Source organism: Lampetra fluviatilis, chromosome 74, assembly GCF_964198595.1.
Source record: "Lampetra fluviatilis chromosome 74, kcLamFluv1.1, whole genome shotgun sequence".
Lineage (NCBI taxonomy): Eukaryota > Metazoa > Chordata > Hyperoartia > Petromyzontiformes > Petromyzontidae > Lampetra > Lampetra fluviatilis.
Window position 1 is genome coordinate 1,656,393 of NC_136348.1, and position 23,261 is coordinate 1,679,653.

At 44.3% G+C, this 23,261-nt stretch overlaps 2 protein-coding genes across 2 annotated transcripts in view; one reads left to right on the top strand and one right to left on the bottom strand.

Annotated features, from left to right (window-relative positions):
- LOC144953340 (uncharacterized) overlaps positions 1 to 23,261 on the bottom strand; it is a gene marked incomplete at its 5' end in the record, with an annotated part of 276,268 nt that overhangs the window by 224,931 nt on the left and 28,076 nt on the right. The window lies entirely within an intron of this gene.
- LOC144953321 (uncharacterized) overlaps positions 1 to 23,261 on the top strand; it is a 109,447-nt gene that overhangs the window by 75,558 nt on the left and 10,628 nt on the right. The window contains 2 exon segments of the mRNA XM_078883887.1: positions 6,139 to 6,306; positions 21,758 to 22,652. Coding sequence (XP_078740013.1) covers positions 6,139 to 6,306; positions 21,758 to 22,652 — 1,063 coding nt within the window.

Below are 23,261 nucleotides of genomic sequence, written 5' to 3' on the forward strand. Positions count from 1 at the left end.
ACTCAACCACCCACCCGCTCACTCACCTACCCACTCGCCCACTCACCCACTCGCCCACCCACCCACTCGCCCACCCACCCGCTCGCCCACCCACTCACCCACCCATCCATCCACTCACCCACTCACTCACCCACCCACACACCCACCCATTCACTCACCCACCCACTCACCTACTCAACCAGTCAAACACCCACTCACCCACCCACTCACCCACCCACTCACACACTCACTCATCCATAACATACATTCAAGCACTGTAAAATGCTCATAAGACCATATTGTTTCTAGGAATTTGAATGCGATTCTAACCCTGCACCCCCAGAGTTCGCAAATCCGTCCACCGATTCGATGGAACGTTCACTTTACATACATATGAGCAGAGTGCGATTATAATACTTCTGATAAAGTTCTCAAACCGTACCTCTGTTTATGGTGGAATAAATTATAAAAATAGAAAAAAGTTAATAGTCGCTTAACGTTTAGTGTTATTGTTTTTAGTGTTATTAGTTTACATGTTATAGAGGGCAGGTGATCCACGGTACAATTGGGATTCGGGACCGGAGCATTGCAAAACGATTCATAACGAGGACTTTTCTCCGCCAGAGCGCAAAGCCGCTAATGAAAAGAACACGGGGCAGCAGGAACACGTGCTTCCATGGGCGGTCGGGGACAGGGCATGGTTGTTGGTCCACACCCAGACGGTACCGGTCCAGCTCCCGACAGAGGAATGGCAGCCTCTCCTCCACAGTGAGCGTTCGAACATTTCACGTGGCCATACGAATTGGTTTTTCGTTGTTTCTGAAAAAGCCCCGAGAGTAAAGATTAAATCTCCTGGCTCCGCCAATTTGGGTTTGGCTAGGAGACGTCATAGACGCCTGTCCCCCGGGGCCTCCGGCACAAGCTTATTCGTTACATATTTAATTCGTGGTTTAGTGGTAATTAACTGAAGGTGGAGGGGTTACCAGCCCCTCGCACCCGTCCAGAGCCCCCGTATTGCCACTGTAGTGGTTATAGACGCCATGATGGGAGAAGCCAATCGGCATAGGCCCTCCCCCCACAGCACTGTCCATGACAGAGTTGCCCGTTCGGCACCACACACTCACCCACCCACTCAACCACCCACACACTCACCCACCCACCCACTCACCCACTCACCCACCCACCCACTCACTCACTCACTCACTCACTCACTCACTCACTCACCCACCCACTCTCTCACCCACTCAACCACCCACCCGCTCAGTCACCCAGCCACTCGCCCACCAACCCACTTGCCCACCCACTCACCCGTTGTCGTTGCTAAATCGTGATTCTGGGGTCCTAAGCCGTGTTAAAGGCTAAATAAAAGAACCCTCTACAGTCTGATTCTGGAGTTATTACAATTGTAACGATTCAAAATCTCACGAGCTCATATTGGGTTTGTTCACGTGCGAGGGACCGGTGCCTGGAGCCCTTTCATAGTCTTCAAAAGAAGCCAGGGAACTGCCTAACCCTTCAAGGCTGGGGTGCGAACCCTTGACGCCCGGAAAGGCACAAGATTCCACCATAGGCGAGGGACCAGTGTCGAGAAACCGGTCAAAATGCGCAAGGTTGCGCTTTGTGTTTTATTATTATTACTTATATATTACCATACTGGTATATTGCTATTCGATGCCACTGAGATAGAACATTCATCCAGCAGTGGGCAGCTTGATTCTAATATGACCATGGTGTGATTCTAATGATTTTGATGCAATTATGAACCTGGCACCTCCCAGGGCCGCATTTACGACTCCCGATGCGAATTTACACATAACATAGATTCGAGCACAGTGTCATTCACATAATTTTAATCCAATCCTTACCCTGCACCTTCTGTTTCACATTTTTTCGCACGTTCATATTACATGCATACATGTTACATGCATCCATATTACATGCATGCATATTACATGCATCCATATTACATGCATCCATATTACATGCATACATATTACATACATCCATATTACATGCATACATGTTACATGCAAACATGTTACATACTTGCGAGCATAGTGTGATTATAAGAGGACCATGGAGTGATTCTAATTATTCGAATGCGATTCAAATATCAAATTTCAATTTAAAATGTTATTTTAATAGCGTGTAATATATAGCTCATAGCTTATATTGTTAGAGTTCACAACATTAGAGTTTACTTTAACACTAGTTTACAATGTTATTGTTATAGCGTTACAATGTATATGTCATAGTTTAAAGGTAATATTGTTAGAGTTCATAATACTCTTTGGTTCTTTCGGTAAAGTCACGTGACTTTACCGAAATAACCAAAGAGTATGGGTTCCTGCAGTCACGAAAGCTTCAAATCAAGATAGAGTTTATAATGTTAGAGTTTACAGTATGAGAGTTTACGATGTGAGAATTTGTGGCCGTGCCCTGTTCTCGCAGGACCCCACACGGATTTGGAAATAATTGCGATGACCATGAATGAGCTGAGATTTGAGCGACTAATGTTTACTTTGTTTAAACATAACTGTGAGTATTATTGGTTCTTTCGGTAAAGTCACGTAGACGTGAAATAATAAAATAAGATAAATATTAAACAATAAAAATTATCACGACGTTTCGACTGCAATACAAGCGATCGTCATCAGGTGTGAAATCCACAGCAAGAAAATTAGAAAAATAGCTTTAAATCAAAATATTACTGTGAGTAGTTTAGTGCCATCGGGGCTTAGTGAAAACTACTCATGAATTAACTCATAATCCTTCAGGATACATTTTTTTAATAATGGTGGTAGAACAAATCACCTGCCTTTTCTAGCCGAATTGTTATATTCTAGAGCGTCAGTAAATATATTGCAAAAACACACAGCAGAGGGAAGGCTGCCTTGTTGGGGAGATGGAGTTCGGGTGAGACGCTGTTCAGGAGGTAGACGCTGTGACCGGGTGATATCACGGATTCCGAAACACTCGCTGCTTGGCCCCATCGACAGCAGCGGGGACGATCCGATCCACTGCCCCCCATCTCTCCAGATGGTCCATTGATTCCCTTATTAGTTGACCACATCTGTTCACTGTGCATCTGTGGTGAAGTACAAGCTATAAATCCAAAAAAGCGCGTCATCAATGAAATAGGTTATCTACAGTCGGTTATTTAAAAGAAAAAAATTAAAAAAATTGTTGAGTAAAGATGTAATTACAAACTAATTTGAACTTACATATTCAAGCATGAAGCACAATAGGCACATTTCCCTTCGGTATGTAAATACATATTCGGATTTAACCTTCCTAATGTAACAATTGAATGCAAATATCCAGAAAGACAAAGGATTAGATCCTAAATTATTAACATCGCACCATCGTCGTATTAGAATCAAGCTGCCCACTACTGGTAGAATGTTCCATCGCAATGGCACCGAATATATACAGGATTGATATTGGGCGTGGAGCCTACAAGCGCAACCTTGCGCATTTTGACCTGGTTCTCGACGCCGGTCCCACGCCCATGGTGGAATCTTGTGCATTTCGGGGCGTAAAGGGTTCGCACCACAGCCTTGAAGGATTAGGCAGGTCCCTGGCTTCTTTTGAATAATTTGACCAGGCTCCAGGCACCGGTCCCTCGCACGTTGCGGATCCTTGAGGCACCCCGGGCCTCAGGGGCTCAGAAACTGTGGGCGCCACAACACATTTCCTTTGGAGTACGGTTTCCGTTGCCGAGTGCCCCACCACGTTGGACACACCAGACTTGGGCTGTACAGGACATGGGGATGAGCTGTCTGGGTGTGGACGGACATAACTACATGCGTACACACTGCGGCCATTTCACCTCTATGACTTCTACCTGTCGCCGCCGTGGGCGGAGCAACTTGGTGGACGTACCCGGTGTCACCTTTGGGCAATACAACCTGTCTACGACCGCCCATGGAAGCACGTGTTCCCGCCGCCCCGTGTTCTTTTCATTCGCCACTTGCGCTCTGGCAGGGAAAGTTCCTCGTTATAAATCGTTTCACAACGTTCTGGTCCCGAAACCCGAAATATACGGGGGATCACCTGTACTCTATAACATGTAAACTGATAACACTATGAACAATAACCCTAAACATTAAACGACTTTAATTTTTTTATATAATAGATTCCACCATAAACGGAGTTACGGTATGAGAATGTCATTAGAAGCATTTTAATCGCTCATATGTATGTAAAGTATACGTTCAATCGAATCCGGGGACGGATATGCGAACTGTGGGGGTTTTGCAGGGTTAGAATCGCATTCAAATTATTCTAGTAACAATATGTTCGTATGCGCATTTTACTGTGCTTGAATATATGTTACGTGCAAATGCGAATCGGTAGTCATAAATGCTATAGGCAGGGTTTAAAATGTGCATGTTTAATCCAGTGTTAACGTTAATCCAGTGTTAGCATTATATTTAAGGACAATATTGTTAATATCAATTCGTCTGGACATGGCACGTGCCTTGTTCGTCTCGATCAACCAAAATTAGTACAATGTCGGTCATAAAGGTGTGCGAGTTCATTCATTAGCAGTATTCGCTGATCCCCGATGATACAGACCTACACACAAACAAAGTACTCTTTATTAAATTCATTATCAGCTCAGACATCTTCATCTCAATCATTTCCAAAGACGTGTGGGGTCCCGCGAGAGCAGGGCCTGGCAACAAATATCTGAGCAGCGGAAACAGCAGAATCAGAAGTAGCTGCGTCGCCCTCGAAATGTGATGTTGCTGCTGCTGTATTTGCTTTTGCGTCGATCAAGATTGACGCTCTTCATCGTCGCATTTGATCAACTCTGACATTGTAAACTCTCACATGTTAAACTCTAACATAGTGAAATATAATAGTATAACCTATGAACTACAACCTATCCATTGTTACGCTTTAAAATACGATTAACTGTCATAGTGCAGAACCACATAATTGGAGGTGTGGGATTATAATCGCATACTAATCATTAGAATCGCACTGAGCTAATTAGAATCACACTGTGGTTGTACGTATAAGTTAATATGCGAACACGGGGGTAGAATATGCAGGATTAGAATCGAATTACAATTATTCGAATCCCAATAGTCGTGTTAAAATCACACTGTCCACTGTTGGATAAATGTGTCGTATCAATGAGTATAACAATCACTCATTATAACATTTATACAATAGACATGATTAAAAAAACGTATTTAAACATTTCTATTCATTTTTTTAAAACTGAGAATGTCGTTGTCCATGTGGGGAGATGGAGCACAATGGATCATATCGTCTAAGCTGCTTTTAGGAATCCGTGTGAAAACCCAGTCACATCGCCTAACTCCAGTGACAGCACCTTACCCAAACTACATCTCCCCAACAAGGCAGCCTTACCGATGCTGTGCATTATGTTTATGGGATAACAGAGGTGTGTATTTTCCCATACGCCTTGCCCAAAAAGACTGATTGTCCGCTTAACAGCCTAGCCTGTAAACCACCATTGGTGATAGTGTTGTTTGAGAGCAGCTATTAAAGTCGCTTTGGCGACTTTAATAGCTGCTGGTGGCTGGCCAAACCATGCCTCGCTGTTTGTCTCCAGAGTGATGACGGATACAAACCAGACCAAGCGGAGACCATGTACCAGATCGGATTTTGGTAACTGATGTTAGAGTGATTGTATTGCAAGTGTGGTCACTACGCGTCTGTACGTGCTCACTCCCGAAGCTCGGCGATTTTTGGCAACACCACGGGGCTGCATTCACTTTAAATCGAGGACAATGGAGGGCATGGGGAACGTGTTTTTCCATTTATTCAAAATAAGCGCACAATTACACACTGAGATGCACTTACATATTCATGCATGCAGCACAATGGACACATTACCCTTCGGTATGTTAATAGACATGCGGATTGTGCCTTCCAAAATTAACAATCGAATGTAAATATCCTGAAAGACAAAGGATTGGATTCTAGGGGGGGGGAGTTATAAGTCGGCTCAGAAGCAGAGCTCAATGCCATTTCGAGAGGGAACTTGATGAGGTTGGACGCTCTGCTGATCGCCCTTCAACCGCGAGACAACGCAGCCTGGCGAGCACAATTGCTGAGTCGACAGTTAGGCGACTTTGTGTGTGGGAAGACATTTGCAGACTCATCAACGCTTCATAGTCATCAGAGAACACACACGGGCGAGAAGCCATTCCTTTGCCCTGTGTGTGGGAAGACATTTTCAAAGTCATCAAATCTTCATAATCATCAGAGAACACACACGGGCGAGAAGCCATTCCAGTGCCCTGTGTGTGGGAAGACATTTGCAGACTCATCAACCAGGAACAGGCATCAGAAGGTCCACAATGATAGGAAACTGAAATCAAAAGCTGAAATTCAAGGTGCTGCAATGAGTCCTGAAGAAGTTTCCACCTTCGATCCCATGCAGTTGGATCCCGAGAGATGGCTGGATGTAATGGAGTGGCTCGAGAGTCAACCAGAGAGCTCGGGGTGACTGAACAAATATTATGTCATTTGGCTATACCTATTAAGCCGTATCGAGTACTTTTGTGTATAATTTTGACCAATTTTGTTTTACAGTTTTTGTGAGTTTAATTACGTGCACAGTGGTGGTTTGTAATGTTATCGGATTACTTGCCGAAGTGGTGTGATGAGCACTGGTTGTGAGAGGGTTCAATTGTAGTCGTTAAGTGTTCCTGTTGAGCTAAAGTTGGAATGCGTCTGTAGTTAGAGCTTTACTCAACATTTCAAAAGGTTTTTTTTCAAGTATAAAGTTTTTTTTGGTTGGTAATAATCGACTTTAGATAGTCGATTTCAGGATGTACATTGATGACGCGTTCGTTGGATATATGGCCTTGACTTCAACATAGACGCACAGGTGAACAAACGTGATGAACTAATAAGGAAATAATGGGGAATGATACTTTAACGCTTTGGTATTCCTGGAACGGAAATGGTTTGCATTGTACTGGAAATGTGTGAACATAGGACATAATAAATATTCCATTCGAGTTTTGACGTAAAAATGATTGCAGATGAATAAAAACATATTATTAACTCATGTTTGTCCGTTCTTTATTTTATAATGTTCCTAGCAAAAACATGTTAAGATTATTTCAGGAGGAGGATCTCTATCACACAAGTGTGCCCTTAAACGGCAGCATCTTGGCTGTCTACCCGATTAACACGTGTTCCTTGAGGGGAAAGGTCCCCGTAGTTAATCGTTTCTCAACCTACCAGTCCTTAATCCCGAAGTATGCCGGGGATACACTGTACTCTATAACATGTAAACTGTAACACTATAAACGATAATACTAAACATAAAAAGACTATAAACTAGTGTTTTAATTTAGAACGATCTAAACGGAGGTAAGGTATTAGAATCTCATTATAAGCAGTAGAATCACAGTGTGGTCTTATTAGAATAGCACTTTGCTCATATGTATGTATAGTGTACGTGCAAGGATCGGATTAAAATCATTACAATTACACTACGGTCGTTATAGAATCACGATTTTCACTGCTGGATGAATGTTACATCTCAATGGTATCGAAGAACAATAGACAGTTTTATATTCATAAATTAACGCACAAACACATTATAAGCTCATGAGCTTATGAATCGTTACAATTTTTATAGCAATCACAAATTGTAACAAAGCGAAATTCCCACTAAGCAAAACATCACGCTCACGTGGCGGATTATTTAACAAACTGCAACACTAAAGTGGCAGAACTCAACAAGAAATGCGCACGACAGCAAGTTCAACAACAATGGACAAATCCTAAAAACAGACCACACGCACGTTAGTAGCTGTTAGAAGAAGACAACACCTAGCACGTTCAACTTTACACATTATACAGCCCCAAATATCCAACTCGAAAATTAGGCGGTATATGACACCATTTGAACTTCCTACTTTCGTTCTCGATTAATGAAGATATTCTTGGCAAATACTATCGCTTTCGCTTGTGATGTACCTCCTAATTATGGCCTCGGTTCCAAAAACCAACAAAATAAATGCGAATTCCTCCATTATTCCAAGCTGCACAATTCAGGGTTGTGGACCGCTTTAAATTCTTCAATTTAATCACAGTAAATGCGTCAGACCACATCAGGACACTCAACTTCGAGCATCTTTGAAGCAACGAGATGAGATGGCTAAGAACTGCAAGCTTATTCTAGTGTAATAACAGCCATAGAGGGTTCACGTGGGGATTGGCTTGCCGGTCCTGCTTTGTAGCCAATAAGGGATGAGCCAGGGAGCATGGCCTTGGCGTGATCGCGGCGTGTTAGCAGGGGTCATTGGCCTGGCCAATCGGGGCCTCAGCTAATGGGGAGCCGGATCAGAGGCGTGGTCCAGGGATTGACAGGGAACCATCGGGAACGGTCAACGCTGTCTATAGATGATTGGCTGGGGGGTACCACGTGACGAAGGGATTAAGAGAGAGGGAGAGAGGACAGTCGTGAGCAGACTTGGGGACGACAAGAGCAAGAGTCACGCGCGTACGGGGCTCTGGGTGCCACGTGCGCGGTGGGGACTTTGCGAGAAGTCTGCCCTCTCTCAGTTGTCTGCCAGCAACGGGGAGTGTGTGTAAAGTGTAACTGTGGAAGTTGAAAATAAAAAGGACTGATTCCAGAAGCAGTCTCAAGGAGGTTTATTACACTAGTGTTAACGATATTTTAGCAATATGGGTAAGTACAATATATGTACTAAGAATTCGTCAACATAGCAGGTGTCTTGTTCTCCGTAATCAACCAAAATTATGACAAATTCTATCATAAATGAGTGTGAGCTAATTATTCGGTAGTAGTCGCTAATCTCCGTCACACAAGTCTGCCCTTAACGAGCAGCATCTTGGCTGTCTCCCCATTAACATGTTCCTAGAGGCGAATGGCCCCGTTATAAATCGTTTCGCTGCATTCTGGTCCCTAATCCCGAAGTATACTGGAGATCCACTGTACTATATAACATGTCAACTGTACCATTATAAACGATAACACTAAACATTAAACTACTATAAACTGGTTTAATAATGTATTACACCATTAACGGAGGTACGGTATTAAAATCTCATTAGTAGTATTTGAATAGCACTCTGCTCATAAATATGTATAGTGTATGTTCAATCGAACAGGTTTTTGGGGTTAAATTGCGTAAGTAAAAAATATATATTGTTAAACCCGCCACCACCCGACACATCAAAATAGTAAGGTTTGTCACTTAAACAGAACATGACAATTCGTTACTAAAGCATGTCTATTCCGGTCACTATTCTTCAATTAGGATTACCGTTAGCAGCCTATCTTAGTACACACAATCGACAGGAAGTACAAGGTCAATGGGTTAACTTAATTCGCATGCCTAATGTACGTTGATTACCATATAAAAAACCCAAACGGCAATGGGTACCCAGAGCCATATATATATATATATGTATCCATTAACACCCCCCCTTCCCCACTTCGCGCAAGAAGAGCACACACGTTTTGTCATCACATCTACCTCTCTATTTACGGAACGAAACAGGAGGACGTCTCCACAAAACTGGCCGTCGCCTAATGAAGATTGTTGTAATTACTGGCGAAACGTCGTACTTAGATTGTATATGTTGTGACCTTGGCTCTCAAACACACCATTGTGCTGGACGTGACAACCCTTACTAATTAGGTGTGTTGGGTGGTGGCGGGCTTAACGACGCATTTTCATATTTAGGCAATTTATGGATACGGTATTCACATCTCATTAGAAGTATTATATTCGCACTTTGCTCATATGTATGTAAAGTGTTCGTTCAATCGAACCGGGGATCGGATATGCGAATTGTGGGAGGTGCAGGGTAAGAATCGCATTAGAATTCCTAGAATAACAATAGTATTAGCATTTTACTGTGCTTGAATGTATGTTATGTGCAAATGCAATCATTTGTCGTAAATGCGAGGCAGTTGTTAAGAGGTGCACGTTGAATCCAGTGTTAACGTTAATTTTAGCATTATATTTAAGGACACTATTGTTTATAATCATTCGCCTGGACATGGCACGTGCCTGGTTCTACTCGATCAACCAAAATTAGTACAATGTCGGTCATAAAGGAGTGCGAGTTCATTAATGAGTAGTATTCGCCTAGCCCCTATGACACTAACCCACACACAGTTATGGTGAGACAAAGTAAACTTTATTCGCTCAAACCTCAGCTCAGACATGATCATAGCAATCATTTACAAAGAAGTGTGGGGTCCTGCCGGGCAGCAGAAAAATCAGAATCAGAAGTAGCTGCATTGCCCTCGAAATGTGATGTTGCTGCTGTTGTCGTTGCTGATATCGTTGTTGCTGCTGTAGTTGCTTTATTTGCTGTTATATACGCAGGGATGTGGTGTTCCGTGATGGGATAATGCCTTTGATCAAAAACTATGATCAATCGCACCCGATTGACGTCCTTGATCGGCGCATTTGATCAACTAAGACATTGTAAACTCTCACATGTTAAACTCAAACATGTAATATTATATATCATGCTCTCATGCCCTTTGTATTAAACCCGTTGGGTTGCACTCCCTCGTCGAGGAGGCCGCTCTCCTCCTTTTCTACAGTTACATGCTTATTTCTTACATTAACATCATGCTAATCTCTCACACTGTGGTCGTACGTATGATACGTGAATATGCCAACCAGGGGTAGGATGTGCAGGATTAGAATCGAATTACAATTATTCGAATCCCGCTAGTCGTATTAGAATCACACTGTCCACTGAATGTGTCGAATCAATGTAATTTTTTTTAAACTGAGAATGTCGTTGTCCATGTGGGGAGATGGAGCGCAGTGGATCGTATCGTCTAAGCTGCTTTTCGGAATCCGTGTGATCACCCAGTCACATCGCCGAACTCCAGTCAAAGCGCCTTACCCAAACTACATCTCCCAAACAAGGCAGCCTTCCCGCTGCTGTGTATTGTGTTTATGGGATAACAGAGGTGTGTATTATCCCATACGCCTTTCCCAAAACGACTGATTGTCCGCTTAACACCCTAGCCCATAAACCACTATTGGTGACAGTGTTGTTTGAGAGCAGCTATTAAAGTCGCTGCGGCAAACGAGGTGGTGGCTGGCAAAACCATGCCTCGCTGTTTGTCTCCGGAGTGCTGCATTCACTTTAATCCCATTTATTCAAAATAAGCGCACAATTACACACTGAGATGCACTTACATATTCATGCATGAAGCACAATGGGCACATTACCCTTCGGTATGTTAATAGACATGCGGATTGTGCCTTCCAAAATTAACAATCGAATGCAAATATCCTGAAAGACAAAGGATTGGATCCTAGGGGGGGAGTTATAAGGTGGCTCAGAAGCAGAGCTCAATGCCATTTCGAGAGGGAACTTGATGAGGTTGGACGCTCGACTCGTCGCTCTGCTGATCGCCCTTCAACCGCGAGACAACGCAGCCTGGCGAGCACAATTGCTGTGTCGACAGTGAGGCGACTTTGCGTCGGGAGAGTTCGTGGCGACATCTTCAGACGGGTTACAGACATCGATATACCGTGAATCTCCAAGTAAGTGTGTTTTTTCGCGGATAAACTCTTAAACGTGTTTGTCGTCAAATTAACGGGAATTTTTTGCGTCTCGGTTAGACGCGAGTGTCGTTCTTGTTTTAGCAGTTAACAAAATCCAAAACTCGACGCTAAACATCCTTGCGGCCGATAGCGTACTTTTGACTCGATAACACCACTACTGTTACTACGCTCACATGGACAAGAGACGCTCTCCAAAGCCCCACGCACACGGGGGCAAGGAACAATTCAATTGCTCTGTGTGTGGGAAGGCATTTTCATGGCCATCAAGTCTTAAGAGACACCAGAGAACACACACGGGTGAGAAGCCATTCCTGTGCCCTGTGTGTGGGAAGACATTTGCACGCTCATCAAACATGAACACGCATCAGAAGGTCCACAATGATAGGAAACTGAAATCAAAAGCTGAAATTCAAGGTGCTGCAATGAGTCCTGAAGAAGTTTCCACCTTCGATCCCATGCAGTTGGATCCCGAGAGATGGCTGGATGTAATGGATTGGCTCGAGAGTCAAACAGAGAGCTCGGGTTGACTGAAAATAAATTATGTCATGTGGTTATACCTTTTAAGCCGTGTCGAGTACTTTTGTGTGTAATTTTGACCATTTTAGTTTTACAGTTTTTGTGAGTTTCGTGACGTGCACAGTGGTGGTTTATAATGTTATCGGATTACTTTCCTAAGTGGTGTGATGAGCACTGGTTGTGAGAGGGTTCAATTGTAGTCGTTAAGTGTTCCTGTTGAGCTAAAGTTGGAATGCGTCTGTAGGTACATCTTTACTCAACATTTTTAACGTTTTTGTTCAAGTATAAAGCTTTTTTTGATTGGTATTAATCGACTTTAGGATATACATTAGAGCCTAGTCTCACATGGGTTGGACGCGCCTTTTGGCGTCATCTGGTCCAACCCATGTGAGACTAGGCTCTAAGGAAATCTGTCTCGGGTGTGGACCAATCAACTTCAAGGACAGTGCACATTATCAGAGTTATGTCTTTTGTTTGTATTATGACTGCAGGTATTGTGGTCTATGCAAATATGAAGTATTGAATAGCACTCTGCTAATAAATATGTATAGTATATGTTCAATCGAACAGGTTTTTGGGTTAAATTGCGTAAGTAAAAAATATATTTTGTTAAACCCGCCACATGAAAATAGTAAGGATTGTCAATAAAACAGAACATGACAATTCGTTACTAAAGCATGTCTATTCCGGTCACTATTCTTCAATTGGGATTACCGTTGGCACGGCTATTTTAGTACACACAATCGACAGGAAGTGCAAGGTCAATGGGTTCACTTAATTCGCATGCCTAATGTACGTTGATTAACATATACATAATCCATACTGCAATGGGTACCCATAGCCATATATATATGTACCCATTAATACCCCGCCCTTCCCCACTTCGCGCAAGAAGAGCACACACGTTTTGTCATCACATCTACCTCTCTATTTACGGAACGAAACAGGAGGACGTCTCCACAAAAACTGGTCGTAGCCTAATGAAACTAGTTGTAATTACTGGCGAAACGTCGTACTCAGATTGTAAATTGTTGTGGCTTGGCTCTCCAACACACCATTGTGCTGGACTAGTAACGAATTAGCATGTCCTGTTCACGTGACAAACCTTACTAATTGGGTGTGTGGGTGGTGGCGGGTTTAATGACACATTTTCATATTTAGGCGATTTATGGATACGGTATTCGAATCTCATTAGAAGTATTAAAATCGCAATCTGCTCATATAAAAGAAAGCTGACGTTCAATCGACCCGGGGGTTGGATATGCGAACTGTGGGAGTGCAGGGTTAGAATCGAATTCAAATTCCTAGAATAACAATATTGTCTTATTAGCATTTTACTGTGCTTGACTGTATGGTATGTGTAAATGCAAATTATTCGTGGTAAATGCGAGGCAGGGGTTAAGATGTGCATGTTTAATCCAGTGTTCGTCTCGATCAACCAAAATTAGTACAATGTCGGTCATAAAGGAGTACGAGTTATTTCATGAGTAGTATTCGCTGAGCCCCCAGATACTAACCTACACACAGTTATGGTTAAACAAAGTAACGTTTATTCACTTAATTTTCAGCTCAGACATGATCATCGCAATAATTTCCGAAGACGTGTGGGTTGGTCCCGCGAGAGCAGGGCCTGGCTACAATTAGTCGAGCACCAGAAACAGCAGAATCAGAAGTAGTTGCGTCGCCCTCAAAATGTGTTGTTGCTGCTGCTGTTGTCGCTGCTGTTATTGGTGCTGCTTTAGTTACTTCTGTTGCTGTTATGTGTCGGGTGGTTGCTCATTTACTCATCACCACCCATAATTATCAACACAAATCATCAGTATCAACACCCATTATCATCATTATCACTATCAACTCACCATCATCAACCATCCTCGCCACCACCACCCAACCATCACAACCAACTTTCATCATAACCACCACCAATCATCCATCATCATCAACACCCATAATCACAACAACTCATCATCATCACCACCCATAAATATCACCACCCATCATCATAACCTCCTCAATCATTACCACCACCCATCATCATCACTACCACCCATCATAATCACTACACATCATCACCACCCATCATCATTACAACCCTTCATAATCACCACCCATCATCATCATCATAACCACCATCCATTATCAAGAAACATCATCATCACCACCCATCATAAATAACAAACACACACAGCTACAAACATAGATATGTAACCTGACACAGAGGTAGATAACAGACACATACAAATAAACAATCTCATTAACAACTTAATTATAAAAAGCCCATATTACCACTGCCAGGATAGTTGCACACAGACAAATCCTTTACACAATAATAATTTACATGTAACTCAAATTCACACTTAGTACAACCACCTCACTCACTTAAATATAACTACAGATCAATAACTATACTACAAACCTGAATTTAAAACTAAATAAACCAATGGGATGGTGTTTATACGCTTGAAATGTAATTAATGAAATGCAAGTGAATAATTCCAATTAAACAAAAAATAACTACGAACAAATATGAAGCCTGAGGCCTAGGTATATGCCAGGCCTGATGGCCAGGCATCGCTTCAGTCCTCGCCGCAGTAACGGCGACATCAAAGACAGCACAAAGCGAGGGGGCAAATGTTTAATGTCGAACCGAGGACTCTGCTGTTTCCGGTGACGCACAACACCCGCACTGCACCACGTGGAGCGCCCGCCAAGCGCGTGGGGGCGGAGCCTCGCTGTAGTGACGTCACCTCTGTTACGTCATAGCCACGCCTCCACCCGCAGTCGAGAGGAATGCGCACGAGTGAGCAGCAGAAGAAGCCTTTGCAGAGCGAATTCTCAACGAGGTGAGAGCATCCCTGTTGACGATGTGTGTTGTTTATTTTTATTGCACGTTTTGACTACAAACTAAAGCTTCATTATTTTTGTGTATGTTGGTATTTGGATTTTCTGCAACCAAATTAGGACTATTAGTTAGGTTACTTGGCATGCTCTGATATGTTGCTGTTACTGTCATTGTTTAGACCCAAAGCAAGTCAACATTTAAAACGTTCATAACTAACCTGTTTAAATCTCATATAATATGATTAACATGTCTATAATTATTGTGTTCTGATTGCCTGCATAATTGTGTCCTGCATTACATGTTTTGAATGTTATCCAACACGGGGGAGGAGTCTGCCTTTTAGTTCAGACCCTAGCTGCTGCCATAGACGTCTCCTATCTGTGACGTCACAGCCACATGGGCGGTACCTCTGACATCACGTGACCAGTGACGTCATTCTCGGGTTATAACAGATAATTTAAGTATTGTCATTTGACCCCAATGACCTACAAGACATAGGGGGGCCTTTATCAAGCAGTAGATTAATACAAATGGGCTGTGCATCAACATGCTTGTCTGGATTAGAGGTTAAACATCACGGTTATGTTTGGCGATTATGTTTAATGCAATAGGCAGTTGGAATAAACATGTTCGCGTGGGTGGATGAGTGAGTGATCTGACGCACGCGTGAGTTGGAAAACAAGCGAGTGAGTGGACTTGTAAAACAAACGGCACGAAAGTGATTTGATTGGTACAGCGAGTGGTCAATATGGAATAATTGTGAGGATGAGTGATTCAAAAGGCTGATAAATCTGAGCGTTTTTACATCCTCTCCAGCCCCTCCAACATCAAACAGAAACGACTCCTTCACCACAAAACATGGACAGACAACGCAAGTGGGCTGATATCTTGGATGACTATGATGGTAAGTCCCAGTTACCTGCATCACGTTGCTTTTATGCAGAGGAGGCAGCTCCCTGATGGGAAAAGGTAAACGGTCAAGGGTGGCAGACAGCATGGATTTAGAGCTGCGTTTCAGCCATATTGGTTTAAACGGGGGTCTCAACTTTATGAAATTAATGATCTCAACATGCTTACAAAAATATGACTTGTAATGTTTTACTACCATGTGACTAATGTTTCTCAACAGCAGGTCATGGTATGTGTTAAGAGGTAATTACAAGAATCTCAGAATTAGTTCCGTGAATCTCCACGTGCTTCGTTCTCTAATACATTACTCGTCTTTTGATTTAATTTTAATTTCCGTAGCCCGGGAGTCATGGCGCCAGTCGACCACGTGGGGGGACATTATGGATGAAGTGGACCCTTTCCCAGGCCAAAGCTACGACCATCCCTCCCCAAAGGTGTGTATGGGGGTCTATGGGGGTCAAACACCACATTCTCTCCACACTCCCACACTATTGCACCAAAACATCACTACACCTCACATCACCACACCATCTCTTCACACCACCACCAACTCAATACAATATACTCTTAGTTTTTTCGGTAAATTCACGTATGTGACTCTTTCTTAGGTTTTTTCGGTGAAGTCACATACGTGAGTATGAATCCTTGCAGTCACGAAAGCTTCAAATCGATAATCAATACAATATCATAGAGCCTCATAACGCGTCAATACCATCACAAGGCACCGTCTCTCCAGAACATTCCACAATTTCACCTCTCCATATCACAACACCATCTCCCAACACCATCACTCCATCCCTCCATCATCACGTCATACCATGAGTTAATGTGCATGTTTTCATCTGTACATAGATGTGCCAGTATGCATTTTTGTTTGTGTATGTGCCCGTCCATGTTTGTGTGCCTGCGAGAATGGATGTTGTCCTGAGTGCACATGTCTGAATGGTCATGTGCTTATCTTCGCGTGCACAGAGGAGCATTGGGGAGGTGAAGAACTTCAGCGGAGTGAAGCGTCTCCAGGAGGACAAGCGCCTTGCGAAGGAGAAATGCCCAATGGAAGAGAAGCGCCCCAATGAGGTGAAGCGCCTCGCCAAGTTGAAGCACCAAACGGAGCAGAAGTGCCTTCGAAACAATATCCTCAACGACGTGAAACGCGTCATGGAAAAGCGCCTCCTTGAAGAAACGCGCTTCATGGAGGAGAAGCGCCTTCGCGAGGTGAAGCGTCTCAAGGAGAAGCATCTGGAAGAAGAGAAGCGCCTCATAGATGTGAAGCGGGTCAAGGAAGAGACGCGCCTCATGGAGGAGAAGCGGGTGGAAGAAGAGAAGCGCCTTGTCGAGGAGCAGCGCCTCATTGAGGTGCAGCGGGTCGAGGAAGAGAAGCGCCTCATGGAGGAGAATCGCCTCTTTGAGGTGAAGCGTCTCATAGAGCTGAAGCGTCTCGAGAAGAAGAAGAAGCGTCTTGAGGAGAGGCGCCTTCGCAAGGTGAAGCTCCTCGAGGAGAAACGTCTCATGCAGGAGAAGCGCCTCGTTGAGGTGAAGCGTCAAGAGGAGGAGGAGGAGGAGCACTTGATGGAGGAGAAGCGTCTTGTGGAGCAAAAGAGCCTCGAGGAGGAAGAGCGCCTCGCCAAGATCGAGCGACAATGGCTCCAGACCGCTACCTCCAGCAGTACCACCACCACTGACACCACCTCCGCCACCACCACCACCACGTCCTCCAATCCTGTGTGGGGCCCAATAGCTCCGAGCTTTGGAGAAGAGGGCTTCCAAGAAGATAAAGCAAACTCCGGAGTCGCTGAACCACGGTAAACCACTCTGCGTGTGCGCCCTGTGTGTTTATTTTTGTTATTTATTGCCATGCTTCTCACGCAGCATCAGCCTTACTCGGTCTCAAAACTTTTTTTCAGGAGGATTCTGCCAAGTTTGCTCGCATTTTGCAAGAAAGTTGCTACTGTTTGCGATCCAAATTGAACGATTTGCATTGCTTGTGTGGGTTCAGTAACAGGGAGAAAGCTGCAGAACCTTCCCAGAACAGGGGGCTGCATAATCCACACGGAGAATGTGGCCAAACGTGGAAATCAAACCCAGGTCAATGTTGCTGTGACGCACAGGTGCTCAAGCCCTGTCACGCTCTCAAAATTCACTGACACTGCAAACCCCACGTGTACATTCCGCTATACTGTGGACAGATTTATTTTTCATAACTGGTTTCTGGGTTAGACCACATAACGAAGTGGGCATATCTTCACCATGTAACCTTCCATCCACCGTGAGATTTTCGCTCTCTATCGACTGTTTCCAGGCCAGCTGCCAAGTCGCCTCGTAATGCACAGCGACAGCTACCACTGAGAGGGGTGTCCAATTTAAAACGCGATGAGATGAGAGATGCGAGAAGCTCATCGCATGCAATGCACTCTGAGATGCCTTCGACGTCAAAAGAGGTGGCTCTCTCGACCACGAATTACTGTCGGACACTTTTTCGAAATCGTGGATGTGTTGAAGCGACCAAATTGTCGTGCACTCATTCTTCACCGCTTACAGTTCAGATCTTGCTTCCCGCCTTGGCTATTATTGCTGCTGCATTAACCACACAGATCCACACCCATTCCGTCAAAGTGGACGTGCAGGATCTCTATCGATGCCATTTGAAATGCTTAGGACATTATGTGCAAGAGGTCAATTAGAATATACATATAGAAAGTTTCAATCTAGATTTGAAGTTTTCGTGACTACAGGGATCCATACTCTTTGTTATATCGGTAAATTCACGTAGGTATGAAATAAAATAAATTAAATCACGACGTTTCGATGGCCATGTTGTTATTGCAAGAACGTTTCTTGCTGTGGGTTTCTCACCTCATGATGATTGCTTGTGTTGCAATCGAAACGTTGTGATTTAATTTATTTTATACCTACGTGACTTTACCGAAAGAACCAAAAAAATGTCACTTCAAATTATTCAGCTAAATTTGCACAGCAACGCCACCCACTACTGTGAAACTACAGCAGTCTGTGTGAGACACAGCTGCACCTATCTCAAGGATAGCCTGGCGCCATGAGAATGACAGCACCAATACTAAGCACACTCACTGGCCATGTCGTTATTGCTGTTTCTAATCAGCTCGAATTAATCCGCCACACATTCCACCCACGGACGATGGGAAGATGGCGATGTCTGCCGTAGCAGGAAGGTGGAACGGTGTCGTGTTTGACAGACAACCATCACAGTTTTACCATGTCTAGTGGTGGTCTCCCTGTTACAGGTTGAGTCACAAACCGCACCTCTCCATAACAAAGGCTCAGCCTTTGTTATGCAGTCTATTCTTAGTCTTAAGCCTCACCTTACCATATTAATAAAAGTATGCGGCCCTTGCCCCACCACCTTCTCCAACCATTATATAAACGGAGTGGTAGCTTCTGCAATCTCTCATTTACTTGATACAGCTGTCGTGGCTGTGACGGTACCACCTGAAGACGGAAGCTTGTGTTGCCTCCGAAACGTCGTGATTTTTATTTTTTATTTTATTTTACTTTTTAATGTTTTTTACCTACGTGACTTCACCGAAAAAAACCTAAGAATATGAATCATTGCAGTCACGAAAGCTTCAAATCTAGAACGGTTTCGTGTTGTCTCTTCACAGATCTGAGCCAGCTCAGCCCTCCTCCTCACTCGTCCAGGCCTTTGAAGTGAAGACAGAGGTTATGGAGAAGGAGACGAAGGAAGATGTGAAGGAGATGATGGAGGATGAGGTAGAGACAGAGGAGGAGGAGAACTCGGAGGAAGAGAAGGCAAAGGAGGACGAGATTGTGATGGTGACATTGGAGGAGAACACGGAGGGAGAGGAGAAAGACAATACGGAGATGGAGGACAAGGAGACAACAAAGGATGAACAGATGTTCGTGGTGGAGGACATGGAGACGACGGACAAAGGGGAAACAATGGTGGTGGAGGAGGAAGAGAAGACGGTGGTGGAGGGTGAAGAAGAGAGGATGGAGGAGGATGAGACGGAGGAGAAAACGGAAGAGGTGCAGGTGGAGATGCACGAAAAGAAGAGGAAGCGAGGGGGCCTCGCTCGCGTGGCGAGAGCGATCGCCTCACTCCTCCGCCGCGTGCTGCTTTGTGGTGACAGGTCCACCGCCCAGTAGGGGTGGTGGCGGTGGTCGTGCATCGGTGCCAACCGTGACCGCTATCACCACACTACCCGCCCACCCCGTGAAACTCGCTACACACACCACACGGTTCCCCAGAGAGACGGTGCCACTGGGACCACAGCTGGGGAATGAAGCTGAGCAGCAGATGCCAGGACTACAGCGGAGAATGACTGCTGCCAGGAGACCTCACATCACACACACACGGGACTATGCCTTTAGCATAGCCGGCTCCACACTGGGCCCCTTCCATGCTGGTTTTCATACAGGCAGTCCTCATGGAATGACCTTGCCATGGTTTCCAGGACATGGTCGTATTAGCATTTTATTGTGCTTGAATGTATGTTATGTGCAAATGCACATCATTAGTCGTAAATGCGAGGGAGGGGTTAAGAGGTGCACGTTTAATCTAGCATCATATTTAAGGACACTGTTGTTGATAATAATTCGTCTGGACGTGGCACGTGCCTTGTTCTACTCGATCAACCAAATTTAGTACAATGTTGGTCATACAGGAGTGTGATTTCATTCATGAGTAGTATTCACAGAGCCCCTATGACACTAACCTACCTAAAGTTATGGTTAAACAAAGTAATCTTGAGTGACTTAATTCTCAGCTCAGACATGATCATCGCAATTATTTCCAAAGACGTGTGGGGTCATGCGAGAGCAGGTCCCGACTACAAACAGCTGGGCAGCAGAATCGGAAGTAGCTGCGTCGCCCTCGAAATGTGATGTTGCTGCTGTTGTTGTCGCTGCTGTTGTTGCTGTTGTAGTTGCTTCTGTTGCTGTGATAAACGCAGGGAGGTGGTGTTCCGTGATGGGATGACGCCTTTGATTAAAGCCTCTGATCAAACTCACCCGATTGACGCCCTTGATCGTCGTATTTGATCAACTCTGATATTGTATACTCTCACATGTTAAGCTCTAACATAGTGAAACGTAATATTATAACCTATGAACTACAACCTATCCATTGTAACGCTGTAAAAGAATATTACCTATTGGGTTTCACTCCCTCGTGGAGAAGGCCGCTCTCTTCCTTTTCTAAAGTTACATGCTAATTTCTCTGCATTCACTTTAAATCGAGGACAAAGTTTTTCCATTAATTCAAAATAAGCACACAATTACACACTGAGATGCACTTACATATTCATGCATGAAGCACAATGGGCACATTACCCTTCGGTATGTTAATATACATGCATATTGTACCTTCCAAAATTAACAATCGAATGCAAATATCCTGAAAGACAAAAGGATTGGATCCTAGGGGGGGAGTTATAAGGCGGCTCAGAAGCAAAGCTCAATGCCATTTCGAGAGGGAACTTGATGAGGTTGGACGCTCGACTCGTCGCTCTGCTGATCGCCCTTCAACCGCGAGACAACGCAGCCTGGCGAGCACAATTGCTGTGTCGACAGTTAGGCGACTTTGCGTCGGGAGAGTTCGTGGCGACATCTTCAGACGGGTTCCAGACATCGATATACCGTGAATCTCCAAGTAAGTGTCTATTTTCGCGGATAAACTCTTAAACGTGTTCGCCGTCACATTAGCGAGATTTTTTTGCATCTCGGTTAGAGTGTCGTTCTTGTTTTAGCAGTTAACAAAATCCAAAACTCAACGCTAAACATACTTGCGGCCGATAGCGTACTTTTTACTCGATAACACCGCTGCTGTTACTACGCTCACATGGAGCAGAGACGCTCTCCACAGCCCCACGCACACGGAGGCAAGAAGCCATTCAATTGCTCTGTGTGTGGGAAGGCATTTGCACGGGCATCACATTTACAGTCACCAGAGAACACACACGGGCGAGAAGCCATTCCTGTGCCCTGTGTGTGGGAAGACATTTGCACAATCATCACATTTACAGAGTCACCAGAGAACACACACGGGCGAGAAGCCATTCCTGTGCTCTGTGTGTGGGGAGGCATTTGCACGGGCATCAACTCGTCAAACTCACCAGAGAACACACACGGGCGAGAAGCCATTCCTGTGCCCTGTGTGTGGGAAGACATTTTCAGACTCATCAACTCTTCAAACTCATCAGAGAACACACACGGGCGAGAAGCCATTCCTGTGCACTGTGTGTGGGAAGGCATTTGCACAGTCATCACATCTTCAGAGACACCAGAGAACACACACGGGCGAGAAGCCGTTCCTGTGCTCTGTGTGTGGGAAGGCATTTGCACTGACATCAACTCTTCAAACTCATCAGAGAACACACACGGGCGAGAAGCCATTCCTGTGCCCTGTGTGTGGGAAGACATTTGCAGACTCATCAACTCTTCAAACTCATCAGAGAACACACACGGGCGAGAAGCCATTCCTGTGCCCTGTGTGTGGGAAGGCATTTGCACAGTCATCACATCTTCAGAGACACCAGAGAACACACACGGGCGAGAAGCCGTTCCTGTGCTCTGTGTGTGGGAAGGCATTTGCACTGACATCAACTCTTCAAACTCATCAGAGAACACACACGGGCGAGAAGCCATTCCTGTGCCCTGTGTGTGGGAAGACATTTGCAAAGTCATCACATCTTCAGAGTCATCAGAGAACACACACGGGTGAGAAGCCATTCCTGTGTTCTGTGTGTGGGAAGGCATTTGCACACTCGGCAACTCTTCAAGACCATCAGAGAACACACACGGGCGAGAAGCCGTTCCTGTGCTCTGTGTGTGGCAAGGCATTTGCACGAACATCAACCATGAACAGGCATCAGAAGGTCCACAATGATAGGAAACTGAAATCAAAAGCTGAAATTCAATGTGCTGCAATGAGTCCTGAAGAAGTTTCCACCTTCGATCCCATGCAGTTGGATCCCGAGAGATGGCTGGATGTAATGGAGTGGCTCGACGATCAAACCGAGAGTCAGGGATGACTGAACAAATATTAAGTCAGGTAATATTTGTTAGTTTTACAGTTTTTGTGAGAGTTTAATGACGTGCACAATGGTGGTTTGTAATGTTATCGGATTACTTGCCGAAGTGGCGTGATGAGCAGTGGTTGTGATATGATTCAATTCCGGACAATATTGTAGTGTTTAAGTCTTCCTGTTGAGCTAAAGTTGGAATGAATCTTTAGTTAGATCTTTTCTCAACATTTTAAACGGGTTTTTTCAAGTATATAGCTTTTTTTGGTTGGTATTAATCGACTTTAGATAACCGATTTAAGGATGTACATTGATGACGCGTTCGTTGGATATATGGCCTTGACTTCAACATAGACACACAGTGAACAAATGTGGTGAACTAATAAGGAAATAATGGGGAATGATACTTTAACGCGTTGGTAT